The 12,563-nt window shown below is 50.3% G+C and overlaps 1 protein-coding gene across 2 annotated transcripts in view; it reads right to left on the reverse strand.

Annotated features, from left to right (window-relative positions):
• Nucleotides 1–1,095: 1,095 nt before the first annotated feature.
• The window catches only part of mxi1 (max interactor 1, dimerization protein), a 27,883-nt gene continuing 16,415 nt past the window's right edge, over nt 1,096–12,563 (reverse strand). For both annotated transcript variants that reach the window (XM_012833867.3, XM_012833868.3), the window contains exons 4-6: nt 4,852–4,966; nt 1,707–1,956; nt 1,096–1,416 (exon numbers count right to left, since the gene is read on the reverse strand). In XM_012833867.3, the coding sequence (XP_012689321.2) occupies nt 1,259–1,416; nt 1,707–1,956; nt 4,852–4,966 (523 nt within the window). In that variant the 3' untranslated portion in view covers nt 1,096–1,258. The remainder of the gene's footprint in view (nt 1,417–1,706; nt 1,957–4,851; nt 4,967–12,563) is intronic.

Consider the following 12,563-nt stretch of genomic DNA (forward strand, 5'->3'; position numbering starts at 1 on the left):
CCAATCCACCCCAAACACCAGAGAGGAGATGTGAGGGTTTGGACTGAGGCTACTAGTTTTTGGTGGGCGGTGGTCACTGTGGGCAGTCACCCGGGCCTCAGGCTTTCAACCCAGCACCAATGACAGTATTTGTGCCAGTGAACAGCTGGTACAAATCGAAATAATGTGGGGGTAAAAAAAAAAAAACAATAGCAAAAATGAAACGAAAACATCATCCAAACAATAAACGCGGAAGCAGGAAAGCAGGCCCAAACCAGTGTTGATATGGCAAATTAAGATTGCGAGTCCCCCCGTCCCCACAAAACGAAACACACACACGGACTACAATGCTTTCTGTAAAAACTCTACTTGTTCGTGTTCTGTCGGCGGATGAAGAACAGGCCGACGTTGACGAAAGGTGTTCGGTTCAGGATTCACACGCTGACTAACAATAAGACTGAGCTTGAAACAAAAAAACCCCTAAGAGTAACATATTTCGATTTTAAGTGCTTCGATTTTTTTGGTCTTTATTTTCAGTATGTACGTGAATCTTGAAATCGATGGGATGTTTTTTTCTTCTCCATTTTTAAAAACCACACAAGTCAAAATTCCTATATGCCCACTGCAGTTGCGAATTAAAACCAAATCTAAAAAGTGATAAGGTGGGCTTTTCGTAGCGGTCACGTCAAAAGCCTTTGTTCAAAAATCTATTCACAAACCTCCCTTCCTGACACCCAACACACTTCAGGGAGTGCTTTTAGTGGCTTTTAGTGTGTTCGAAGCTTAAGAGGCGTACATCAAGGCCCTACGCAAAACACAAAAACGCAACTTGACGTTTGTACTAATTTTTCCCCCTTTTTCGAAGGGTGCTCTTCGCAACCCAAAGCAAACGCTCCTCATGCGACACACCCTTGAACACAGGCACTCGTGCTATCACAAACACAAACTCATCACTTTTTCGGCCGAGATGATTGTTCAGGGAGGTTGCTGACACCACCCTGCAGAGATAGTGTTGGTGGGTGGGGTGGGGGTGGGGGTGGGGGTGGGGGGCCCTCTGGAGGAGATTGAGCCAGAGTTCGGTCTGTAGGCTGGGTGTTGATAGAGTTTGGGCTGGAGGGGGGGCTTTGTGGTTGTACTGGCAGACATGGGGAAGCAGTTGAGGCGACAAGGGGAAGCAGGATGTCAACTCGGAGAAGTAGAGTCGTGGGTGTTTGAGGGGAGCTGGTTGAATGGTGGTGTTTTTGGGGGGGGGGTTGTGGTTGGGGCGGTTGGGGAGTCTCTAGGAGGCCAGTTTGACGCTGCAGCTGGAGTAGCCCTCGTCACTGGCTACGCTCTGCAGGCTGCTGTGGTCGTCCAGATCGCTGGTGCTGGCGGTGCTGACGCTGTCCAGCTCGCCGTGGGAGAACTCCGTGCCCTCCACGTCCACCTCGATCTCTTCTGCACACAGAGAGGAAACACACATCCGTCAGTGTTGTTGTGACAGTGAGGCTAATGTTCCAGGCTCATTCACGAGCTAACAAACCTCGACCAACAAAAGGGGTTTCATTTTTCTGGATGAGGGCCAACCGTTGATGAACGGAGTGGCAGAAGAAATCAGAACAGTCCTGACAATGAAATGACTTTTAGCCTACCTGGGAAAGAGTGATTGAGAGAGAGATAGAGAGAGAGAGAGAGAGAGAGCAAGAGAGAGAGAGAGAGAGAGATAAGGGCACCCCATGTCTGCTCACCTTGGTCAGAGTCGGAGCGGTCGGAGCACATGGTTGAGCCCACGCTGTCCATGCGTATTCTTTCGCCCTCGCCGCTCCCAGAGCACGGCGAAGAGGAGGGGGAGGAGGGGGATGGAGATGAGGGGGGCGGCAGAGCCACCGACACGTCCCCGGGCCCATGAAGCAGGTCCAGCTGCCTCTGGAGGTGGCGCTGCTTGCGCTCCAGACAGTCCCGCATGTGCTTACGAGTCCGGTCCGTCTCTTCAAGTTTCTGGAGTGGGGGAAGACAGGGAGGGAGGGAGGAGAGAGAGAGAGAGAGAGGGGGGGCAGGTGAGTAAGAGAGCACTCACATTCAAACTACTACAAGAATATTTAAGGCTTCTTTTCTTTTCGGATCTCATGTAGGTTCTAAGTGCCACTGAGGCCAGGCCATCAAGGCCAAGCCTTCCCCTAAAGAGGTCAGGTCAGAGACCCCACACTCAGAAATGACCAAGAGGGTTCCAGGCTTCATTGGCCCCCGCAGGAGAACACAGGGGGGTTCTAAAGCACTAGCGAGGGAAAGCGAAAGAACCTGTTTTTCCTCACAAAGTGCTCAGATCAGATTGTGACGATGCAAATGTATGGAAACCACCCGAGATTTGGAGTCTCCCCCACGCAAATATTTCTTTGGGCCTTGCGGGTTTGTTCTATGCTGTGAAGGTTGAGCTAAGTGAAGTCGGTTTGTCAGTGTTGAAGTAAACACCAAAAGTGTATCTTTTGCGCAAACACACTCCTGTGGAATTCAATGGACTTCCAGGTGGCAGGTTCATCTGTGTTGAAGTTGGCCAGCTCTTAAAGAGTGTGAACGACAGGCATGAGGTAATGGATGAGGAGAGGATGAGAGAGAAATAGCCATGGAAAGAGAGATGGAGAGACAAGACAAGGCAGCGAGATGATGGTGGAGAAGAGGGAGAAAGAAAATCACTGAAGACCAAAGAGGCGGTAACGTGAAGAAATAATGGTGATGTGGACATTTACACATAACATCTGTACATTGTGACTCTCCACTGTCAATCTCTGCACATATTGCAGTATTACACATATGCTGTAGTACTTGCTTTTTCTGCACTAATCTGTAATATTAGATATTTGCACTGGTTACATGCTAACTGCACTTCATTGGCAATGAAGTTGAATCTAATCTAATGAAGGGAGAAGGAGAGAGAAGGAACCAGACAGAAGAATGCAGAGAGTGGAGAGAGAGAGAGAGAGAGAGAGAGAGAGAGAGAGAGGGAGTGGAGAGAGAGAGAGAGAGAGAGAGAGTGGAGAGAGAGAGAGAGAGAGAGGGAGTGGAGAGAGAGAGAGAGTGGAGAGAGAGAGAGAGAGTGGAAAGAGAGAGAGAGAGTGGAAAGAGAGAGAGAGAGAGAGAGAGAGAGAGAGAGAGACTCCAGTAAAGAGGTAGGGGGTGCAGAACGCAGCAGGTAGCAGACAGAGAGCACAAACACAAGGGGGAAGCGCGTGAGGAGAAAGAGAAGCGAGAGAAGATGAGAGGAGCGAGATGAAAGGAGGGAGACGAGCCCAGTCATCAGCACTGGGCGGCCTCTTGAAGTGGCAGCTGGGAAATGTCAGCCGCAGGTCTCTCACACTCGCTTCCTGTTTCCACGGGCATGAACCCCGCAGGCCACATGACCCACAGTACTGTCCTCCAACACACACACTCACATAAACTCACTCTCTTACACACACACACACACACACACGACCCACACACATACACACACACACACACACACACGGCCCACAGTACTGTCCTCCAACACACACATACTCGCATAAACTCACTCTCTTACACACACACACACCCACAGTACTGTTCTCCAACACATACATACTCGCATAAACTCACTCTCTTACACACACACACACACACACACACACGACCCACAGTACTGTCCTCCAACACACACATACAGGCATAAACTCACTCTCTTACACACACACACACACACACACACAGTACTGTCCTCCAACACATACATACTCGCATAAACTCACTCTCTTACACGCACACACACACATATATGGATAAACTGTCCTGTACACACAAAAAAACACACTAAAGAGACATGCAATCTCTCTCACACAGACTCTCACACAAATGCACACAGTCACGCATAACAAACCACGGTCCTACCCACATAAAATCACACACACTCTACAGAAATGCATGCTCCCCATCCCACGCCAACCCCCCTCTCACATGCACACACAGAACTATACTATAATTCACGCATGCATGCACGAGGAAACACACACTTCTTTTCATACACACACACACACACACACACATCAATCAATTTCTGCTGACTTTGTTTACTACGCCTATTCACATGACCAGAGGTCATGATCAATAAAGTGGTTCCATGTGTTCAGGATCTCACCCCTCACACCGTCCTACATTCCCTGCCACCGAGCCACCGAAAAACAACCCAACAACAACAACAACAACAACATGTCTCCAGGCAACCACCGAATATAGGAGAGGGAAACGTCAATACTCTTATTAAAAAAAAAAAAAAAAAAAAAGAATCGGTGCATTCTGCCATTTCACGCTGTCGCTTGATGGCGTGTTTCATTTCCTGATAGGGCGAGTGAAGTAGACCTCGATATGCTCCATCTTGGCACACAGCATTTATTTTATCGGGAGATGTCCTAGTATTTATCCCCCCCCCCCCCTCTCCCCATTCCATATCAGGGTGTTTGTTTGGACGCCGGGTCAATATGAAATGAGGTTGCGTGACTGCTGCTCTCTCTGAGGTGACGTAAGGGTGCTGTGGAGCTACTGATACCTGCTCATCATGGCCACTCACACACACACACACACACACACACATGGGCTCACACACACACACACACAGGCTCACACACACACACAGGCTCACACACACACACACACACACACTCACACACACACATGGGCTCACACATGGGCTCTCACACACACACACACACACACACACACACACACACACATGGGCTCACACACACGGGTTGAGATAAACTAGTATGCATGTGAGGTATATGTCAAGTCAAATGAGAAAAAAACGATCTAAAATGAGAAGATAAAGCAATAACAGCAAGAGGTGATAAGACAGTGACAACAGTGTGTGTGTGTGTGTGTGTGTACCTTTATATGTGCTTTGGCTTTGTTGAGCAACCCCAGGGTTGTGTGACGGTTGCAGTCTGGTCCCAGCGGGATGAGGGACTTCAATCGCTCCAGACACAGTCGGAGGTGGGCTCGCCTGCAGGAGAGGGAGAGAGAGAGAGAGGAACAGGAGGGTCAGAACATATGCTCATACTCTCTCTCTTATCCACACACACACACACACACACACACACACACACACATGTAGCCTAAACCAGCACAACCCAACAGACACGGTCTCAGAATCAGACACACACACACACACATAAACAGAGAACAAGCGTAACTTGTGCCACACACAGCAGCAAGAGAACAGAACACTTATATCTTTGCGATATTACATGCAGATACGGTTATCGTGTGTCTGAAGTAAAAAGGGTGAACCCCCCCTACTTCGTGAACCACACAGCCAAAAATGTGCACGCGCAGACACACACACACACACACACACACACACACACACACACACACACACACACACACACACACACACACACAGACCCTGGCCGGCCCCCCGTGTGTGCATTCAGATAAGGCGATGAGGGCAGCAAGAGCGCGGTCAGCACGAGCTGACTGACATGAGCTAGATATTGAGCCTCGCAGAAGAGCTCCTGCCATTGCATGCTCAAGATAAACGATCATAATGGGAGGATAATGCCATGCACATACAGCCTTATCATTCCTTATCCTTGTCGCAAGTGCCTAGTTTTTTTCTTCTTCTTTTCTCCTCGCCACCAATTTGGAAAACTTGGCGCCAGGTTCAAAAATACACAGTTATTTTCCAAGAATACACACACACACACACACACACACACACACACACGCGCACGCACGCACGCACGCACGCACGCACGCACGCACGCTATCTTAACAAAGCTCCGTGAACACTGAACACAACCTTTCCTGTTTTCCCTTTCACCCCGAGGCCTCATCAGTGGGCAATTACAGCTCAGCGTTCCTTCTTATCAACTCCAGGACCCGCAGCAATTTAAACATAATCAACCTCCGGAGGCCTGTGTGAGGGAACTATTACAGGTCCCTCCAGTGGAGGCCGAGAGCTTAACGTCCTCGTAGCGTAGCGCTGGGAGATGTGGGTAGACTTTCGGTCCTCTGACCTCATATCACACAGTGCTTTCCTGGTTTACAATGCAATCAAGAGCGACTCTAGAGAAGTGATTGAGTTTTGACTGAGTGTCCCACAGAGTTCCTGAAGAGGTCTGTGTGTGTGTGTGTGTGTGTGTGTGTGTGTGTGTGTGTGTGTGTGTGTGTGTGGGGGGGGACGGACTGGTGAAGACTGTGCTTTGTGGAGGTTACCTTAGTTACTGGCATGTGAGGCCAACTTCAAACAGATCTAATCTTTTTCAATTTCCTTTCCAAACTCGACACGGTGTCATCTGATGGATTCCCCTCCACCACTCACAGGCACGTGAGCTTAGGCCCACCGCACGAGTGTGTGTGAGTGGGGAAGTGTGTGTCTGTGTGTGTGTGTGTGGGTCTGTCTGTATGTGTGGGTCTGTCTGTGTGTGTGTGTGTGTGTGAGACAAACAGAGATATAGTTTGTGTATGTCTCTGTTCATGTGTGTTCATGTATGTCTGTGTGTGTGCGTAAGAGAGAGAGCAAGTGTGTGTGTGTGTGTGTGTGTGTGTGTGTGTGTGTGTGTGTGTCGGTGTGTGTGTCGGTGCGTGGGTGCATGCACGCGTGTGTATGAAGGCCGCGACAGGCCTCGTAACAGCAGCCCTGATAGGCATCTGTCTGGCTCTTTGTGGCCGCTGACAGTAATCAGGCTTCTTCACAGGGGCCCCACATTCTCCGTCCGGCTCCTTATCGGCCCCTGAGCACAGCCGCCCGCCTCCACAGCCCAGCCGGCCTCACAGGCCCCGACTGCCTCAGATGGGAACCCTGATGGGGCAGCGCCTCACTTCACTCACTCAAAGGAAAACTGTGTGGAATGTAAGGGTGTGTGTGTGTGTGTGTGTGTGTGTGTGTGTGTGTGTGTGTGTGTGTGTGTGTGTGTGTGTGTGTGTGTGTGTGTGTGTGTGTCTAATATGAATGTGTACATGCAGGGATAGGGTCTTGGGGGAAGAGAGAGAGACTGTTTGAACCCAGAGGTGCCTCTCCACTGCAGGCCCACTGCTCGGTTCTTTGGGTCTTATTGTTCTCCGCCTCGGCGCAGGAAGTACCGGACCTACACTTTGACGAACCCCTTTGCTCTTCCACAGCAACGTCGGTTCCAACCAAATAAATATTTCTCCAGCGGCAGCACCAACATTAGACCGCTACACCATTACCCCAAGGTCGAGTAAACAGTTGGAGTTGGTTACACTTGATTAAACGATTTCATGGCAGCTGTAATTACTTCATAAATGAAGATACCGGCGTCACTTGATTAATTAAACGCCTATATTTCAGCGGATACATTGCTTGTGTGTGAAAGTGACTGTAACCTCAGCCTGCTAACTCCGTAAGATATAATTCCCTTGATGTCTTCACCATGTAACGTCTGGTAAAAAAAAAAAAAAACTATTCTTGCCGGTTTCAAAAGCTCTAACCAGCAAGACATCTTTCTCCTTCTCTTTCAGTCAGTTCACCAAGTGGATTCTGATTGACTGACTGGCTGATTGATTGGTCTAAATCAGATGAAGTCAAGCCAAGAATCCCCAGACTTGCCTGGTGGGCCAGTGGGGGGTTAGGTGTGTGTGTGTGTGTGTGTGTGTGTGTGTGTGTGTGTGTGTGTGTGTGTGTGTGTGTATATTTGCGTACGTGTGCCTGTTAAAGAGGAAAGGATGATTGCAATCTCCTAGCTTACTGATAACACCAGTGGCCCAGTCATCTCAAGGTTGACTCCTGATAACCCCTCAGCTACCTAGGGTTGCACTCATACAGGTCTGGGCAGGGAAAAAGGAAAAACAGACCCCTGTCTTAATCCAGTACGCGTGTGTGTGTGTGTGTGTGTGTGTGTGTGCGCTTAAGACCACCTCACTGCAGTGAGGAGGGGTTGAGGGTTTCTGATTAGGAGTTTGTTCCAACAACACCACCAACAAGATCAACAGTAAATCCCCCTTCTCTGTCCCCCTCTGCTCTCCCAGTGTGCCTAAGCAGGTCAGAGGTCACGCCTAAGACCTCCCTCTTGAACAGTCTGTTCAAACACGTGACACAAGCCACAAGGCCTGAAGCAACAGCTACAGATAAGGTAGGAAGCAATGGTCCTTGTCCCGTTCCTTGGTAAGTATGCTGGTGGTAAAACTACAAAAGAGCACTGCAAAAAAACTACATTTCCCATTATGGGTGACCGTGTCACACTACAGAGAGAGTGCAAGTACAAGTAGATCTGTTTCTTAAGGTGCTTTAGACAGAAACTGGTTACGTAAACACTCTACGAGAAAGCAGTACATGGCGACATGTGTTACACTACATGCACACATAGACAGACGCATGTATGCACACACACACACATTCACACACACACACACACACACACACACAAACTGTTCACATCCTATGAGTAGAAGTCACACTGCACCACTAGCCGGCGTGAATGGTGCTCCATCTGCCACGGATTACGCAACACGTGGGCTGCAATTCCCTACACACACACACACACACACACACACACACACACACACACACACACACTCAAAAATCACTCATTATGAGAGACGTGGGTACAGACAGTTCTGGCTTCACCATGGAAACACTGCATACATAAAAATACCTCTCACTCCCACTCACAAACGCACCAGTACTTTTCCAACCCAGCAGAGGGGTTCCGAAGTTCTTGTTTATCCACACACACACACACACACACACACACACACACACACACACACACACACACACACACACACACACACACACACACACACACAATAAAAAACAGAACGAACGCCCGTACAAAATAGGATCTGCATGTTCTAAATGCTGACCTCGACTGATCTCAAAGCCTCTCGCTGAACCGAAACGTTCTTTCATTTACAGGAGAAGGACAGCGGCCCCCGTGTTCCTCTCATCTTCTCATTCGCTGGGCTTTCCCTACGGCTAAGCACTCTTCGCTCGCTTGTTTACCGAAGGGCCTCGTCCAAGGGCCCTTTTATAGACACCTTATTGCAGCCACGCGTTTACAGGACACTCTTATCTTTCGCCAACCACTGCTGACTCAGCACTGCAAATAGCTCTCTTGCCCGGCCTGACTCCTCACCCACAACAACCTCTCGAGAACTCGAAGCGTGACACACGTGTAGCCAGACACGGGCCAGACACGGGCCAGACACGGGCCGAGGGCTCGGCGTAAAAGCTGTGGCCTGCTAACAACATGTTAACTAGGAAAGTAAATGTTCACACTTAAGTGCCCACTCTGTGATTCGACTCCCCACACAAGCGAGGGGAAACTGACTCGGAGTCAGGCTATAAGCACATCGTATATCTTCTGAGGGCAGCAGGCCTGAAACACTGATCCTGGGTCAGGTTTGACATATTGCTGCTGCTGCAGCTTAACGGCCATTTAAGCATTTGCCCCGAAAAAGCTTCCGTACACAACTGCAGTGCAGTGCAGTGCACGGCTCTTCACCGCGAGGCTTTTAGCTGATAGCCATCATCCGATGACAGCTGAGAGCTTAGCCATTAAATGCCGCGTTAAATACCGCGATGGCACAGTCACATCTCTGTTCCTTTCCGATTTGAATTTCCTGTTGCACCTTGAACACAGCCTTTGAGTGCAGTGCAGTGCAGATAGCTGAGGTGCTTCATGGTGACGGTCATGTGCAGAACAAACCAAGCAAAGGTCACAGAAAAGTAAGGTAAGACATTCCAGTGAATAGGGGAAAAAAAAAAGAAGTGTGATTTCACTTGACTTGTTCTTTATGAATTAAAAAGCTGATTGCTGAATGCTGCTAGTTATGCTTTCAAAGTAGGGTTGCGTCATAACATGGGCATTCAAACGGGTGAGCTCTGGCTAGGGTTGCCAAGGCAACTTGGCTCAGAGCTCTCTGCCCACACTCCAGGGGTGGTGGATGGACACCCGATCTGGCCAATGGGAGCAGCAGGGCACTCGCATGCAGGCCTGGCCTTTGTGCTTTTGCCTCTAGCACTGCACTCCAAAACACAAGGACAGGAAGACCGAGGGAGGAGAGAGAGAGAGAGAAAGAGAGAGAGAGAGAGAGAGAGAGAGAGAGAGAGAGAGAGAGAGAGAGAGAGAGAGAGAGAGGGAGGGAGAGAAAGAGAGAGAGAGAGAGAGAGAGAGAGAGAGAGAGAGAGAGAGAGAGGGAGGGAGAGAGAGAGAGAGAGAGAGAGAGAGAGAGAGAGAGAGAGCGAGAGATGCAGAGAAAGAAAGAGGGAGAAAGAGCAAAAGAGAAAGGAGGTGGAGAGTTTGGCCTGTGGAGGCTCAACATGTTGAGTCACACTGCAGCCTCCGCACTTGTTTTCGGGGCGGCCTGAACTGCGGTAGTTCTCCTTTCATCTCATCTGTACATTTGTGCATGAGAGGAATGATAAAACAGCATTGTACTGGAGACACACACACACACACACACACACACACACACACACACACACACTCACACACACACTCACACACACACACACACACAGCATTCTACTGGAGGCCTTCACCGGAGGCAACACACACACACACACACACACACACACACACACACATACACACACACACACAACCATACATACAACTCACTCAAACAGATAGCAGTGCACTTTCATCTCTGATGGGGGTGACCCACCCTGTGCTATTAATAGAACCCACCCTTTCAGTTGCCCTGCAGCTGCAGAGTGTGCAAGCCCGTGCGTGTGTGCGTGTGCGCGTGTGCGCGTGTGCGCGTGTGTGTGTGTGTGTGTGTGTGTATCTGAGTCAGGAGCACACCGAAAAGGTTTTCAGACAGTTATGGACGGGGACGACGCGGCATGATGTGTCCATGGCACATCTCGTGGGTTTCGGCCGTGGAGATGACGCTCGGAGCACACGTGAAGATCAGGAGGAGCGAGCGCCTTTCATTTCCACAGATGTCTCTCTCTCTCTCTCTCTCTTCCGATCATCTCCCCCCTGCAGCACCTGAAGGCTGAGGAGCTCAGAGTCCCAGATAGCTCTTGGAGAAACAGAGCTAAATCATGCGCGACATTGCGCGATGCTGAAAATGTCCGACATGATTTAACATGTATCACTGCAGCAAAACCCCTCTACCAGCGACCCTCTACCACCACCACCACCACCCCCACACACCACCACTCCTCCTCCTCCTCCTCCTCCTCCTCCCTCCTCCTCCTCCCACTATCCCATCCTCCTAGCCCAGCCTGCCCTAATTCTTTTGTGACACGCTGTCACCACAGTTGGTGAAAAACAGGAAACTGTGACACCATTGTTTCCCCCCCCCCCTCCACCCCCACCACCTCCTTTCCCGAAACGAGAAGCGTGGCCTTCGCCATGGGAAGCAACCGCATCACGTTCGCCCCCGTGGCTACTGACACAGCGCGAAAAACGGCAACCCGAAACCTCCGCGGCACGACGGGAGCCTCCACAGCTCAAAAGGGGCCCAATAAGCAACCCCCTGAAGGAGGCTAGCTGAACTTGTTTACCAAACAACATACAAAATACAACGTCAAAAAATGGCGTCCAGGATGCCTTCTAGGCGCTGGTGACAAAAGCTGTCAGTTTTATCTGATGGGGGAGTGCTTCTGTACGCAGAGCCTGGGAGAGCTTGTGAGGGGGAGGGTGGGGGTTAGGGTGGGGGTGGGGGTTGCCATGTAATATAAATGAAGAGAAAGCTTCTCTCTTCCTATATGGCCTCACAGATGAAGGCATACATTCTCCACCCCCACCCATCCACCTCCCTTGACAGCAGCAGCAGGCGGAGCGGAGAAGAGCGGAGCGGAGAGGACCCGGGTGAGGACTCACGTGCAGCTGTTGGCACGCGCTCCATTGTGATGCGTGCTGCTGCTGCTGCTGCTGCTGCTGCTGCTGCATGGCACAATGAAAAGGCCTGTTTTTTTTTCTCCCCTCGTCTTACTAATAAGACTAATAAGAGTCTCTCTCTCTCTCTCTCTCCCTCCCTTCCTCTTTTTTTCTCTCTCTTTCTCTTTCACTTGCTCTTGTGTGTTTTCTGCCCCACTGCTGGCACTCACATGATGAGCTTTGAGGCTGCGGCTGAGGCTGCGGCTGAGGCAGAGGAGGTCACATGGTGAGGGCAGCACAGCCGACTGAACAGGTCAGGCAGTTGAGTTTCGACATCAGGCAGCCCCTGACTCCTCAGACTAGCCATTAGCGCTCACGTTTATTCATTTAGCAGACGCCTGCCCCCCGAGCGCACTCACAGAGACGTATCTGTACGGGGCGGCGCACTGAACATCAGACCCATGACCTTGGCGGGCGTTTGTGCCTCGGCTCTTACCGTGTGCGCTATCAGGATCATTAGGGGGATCCACGCGCGACCTTAAAAGGCAAGCCAAGAAAGACTAGAATAAGGTAGTTCGCACTTTCTTTACGTCTTTTTCAATGCACTGCATTGAGAGGGGAAAACAAGAGGATTAAAGATCATACGATCAAAACGCCCGCGGGATCGACGTTTGACGTTTACCGCCTCGCGGTGAATGCGGGGATGGTGATATGAGGCATATGTCTCTCTTCACGAGGGGTCAGGTGACTGGATTAGCCATCAGGTTTTTCAGATCAGAGCCCTGGCGAAGCTCCGCA

This window comes from Clupea harengus, chromosome 26, assembly GCF_900700415.2.
Source record: "Clupea harengus chromosome 26, Ch_v2.0.2, whole genome shotgun sequence".
Taxonomy (NCBI): domain Eukaryota; kingdom Metazoa; phylum Chordata; class Actinopteri; order Clupeiformes; family Clupeidae; genus Clupea; species Clupea harengus.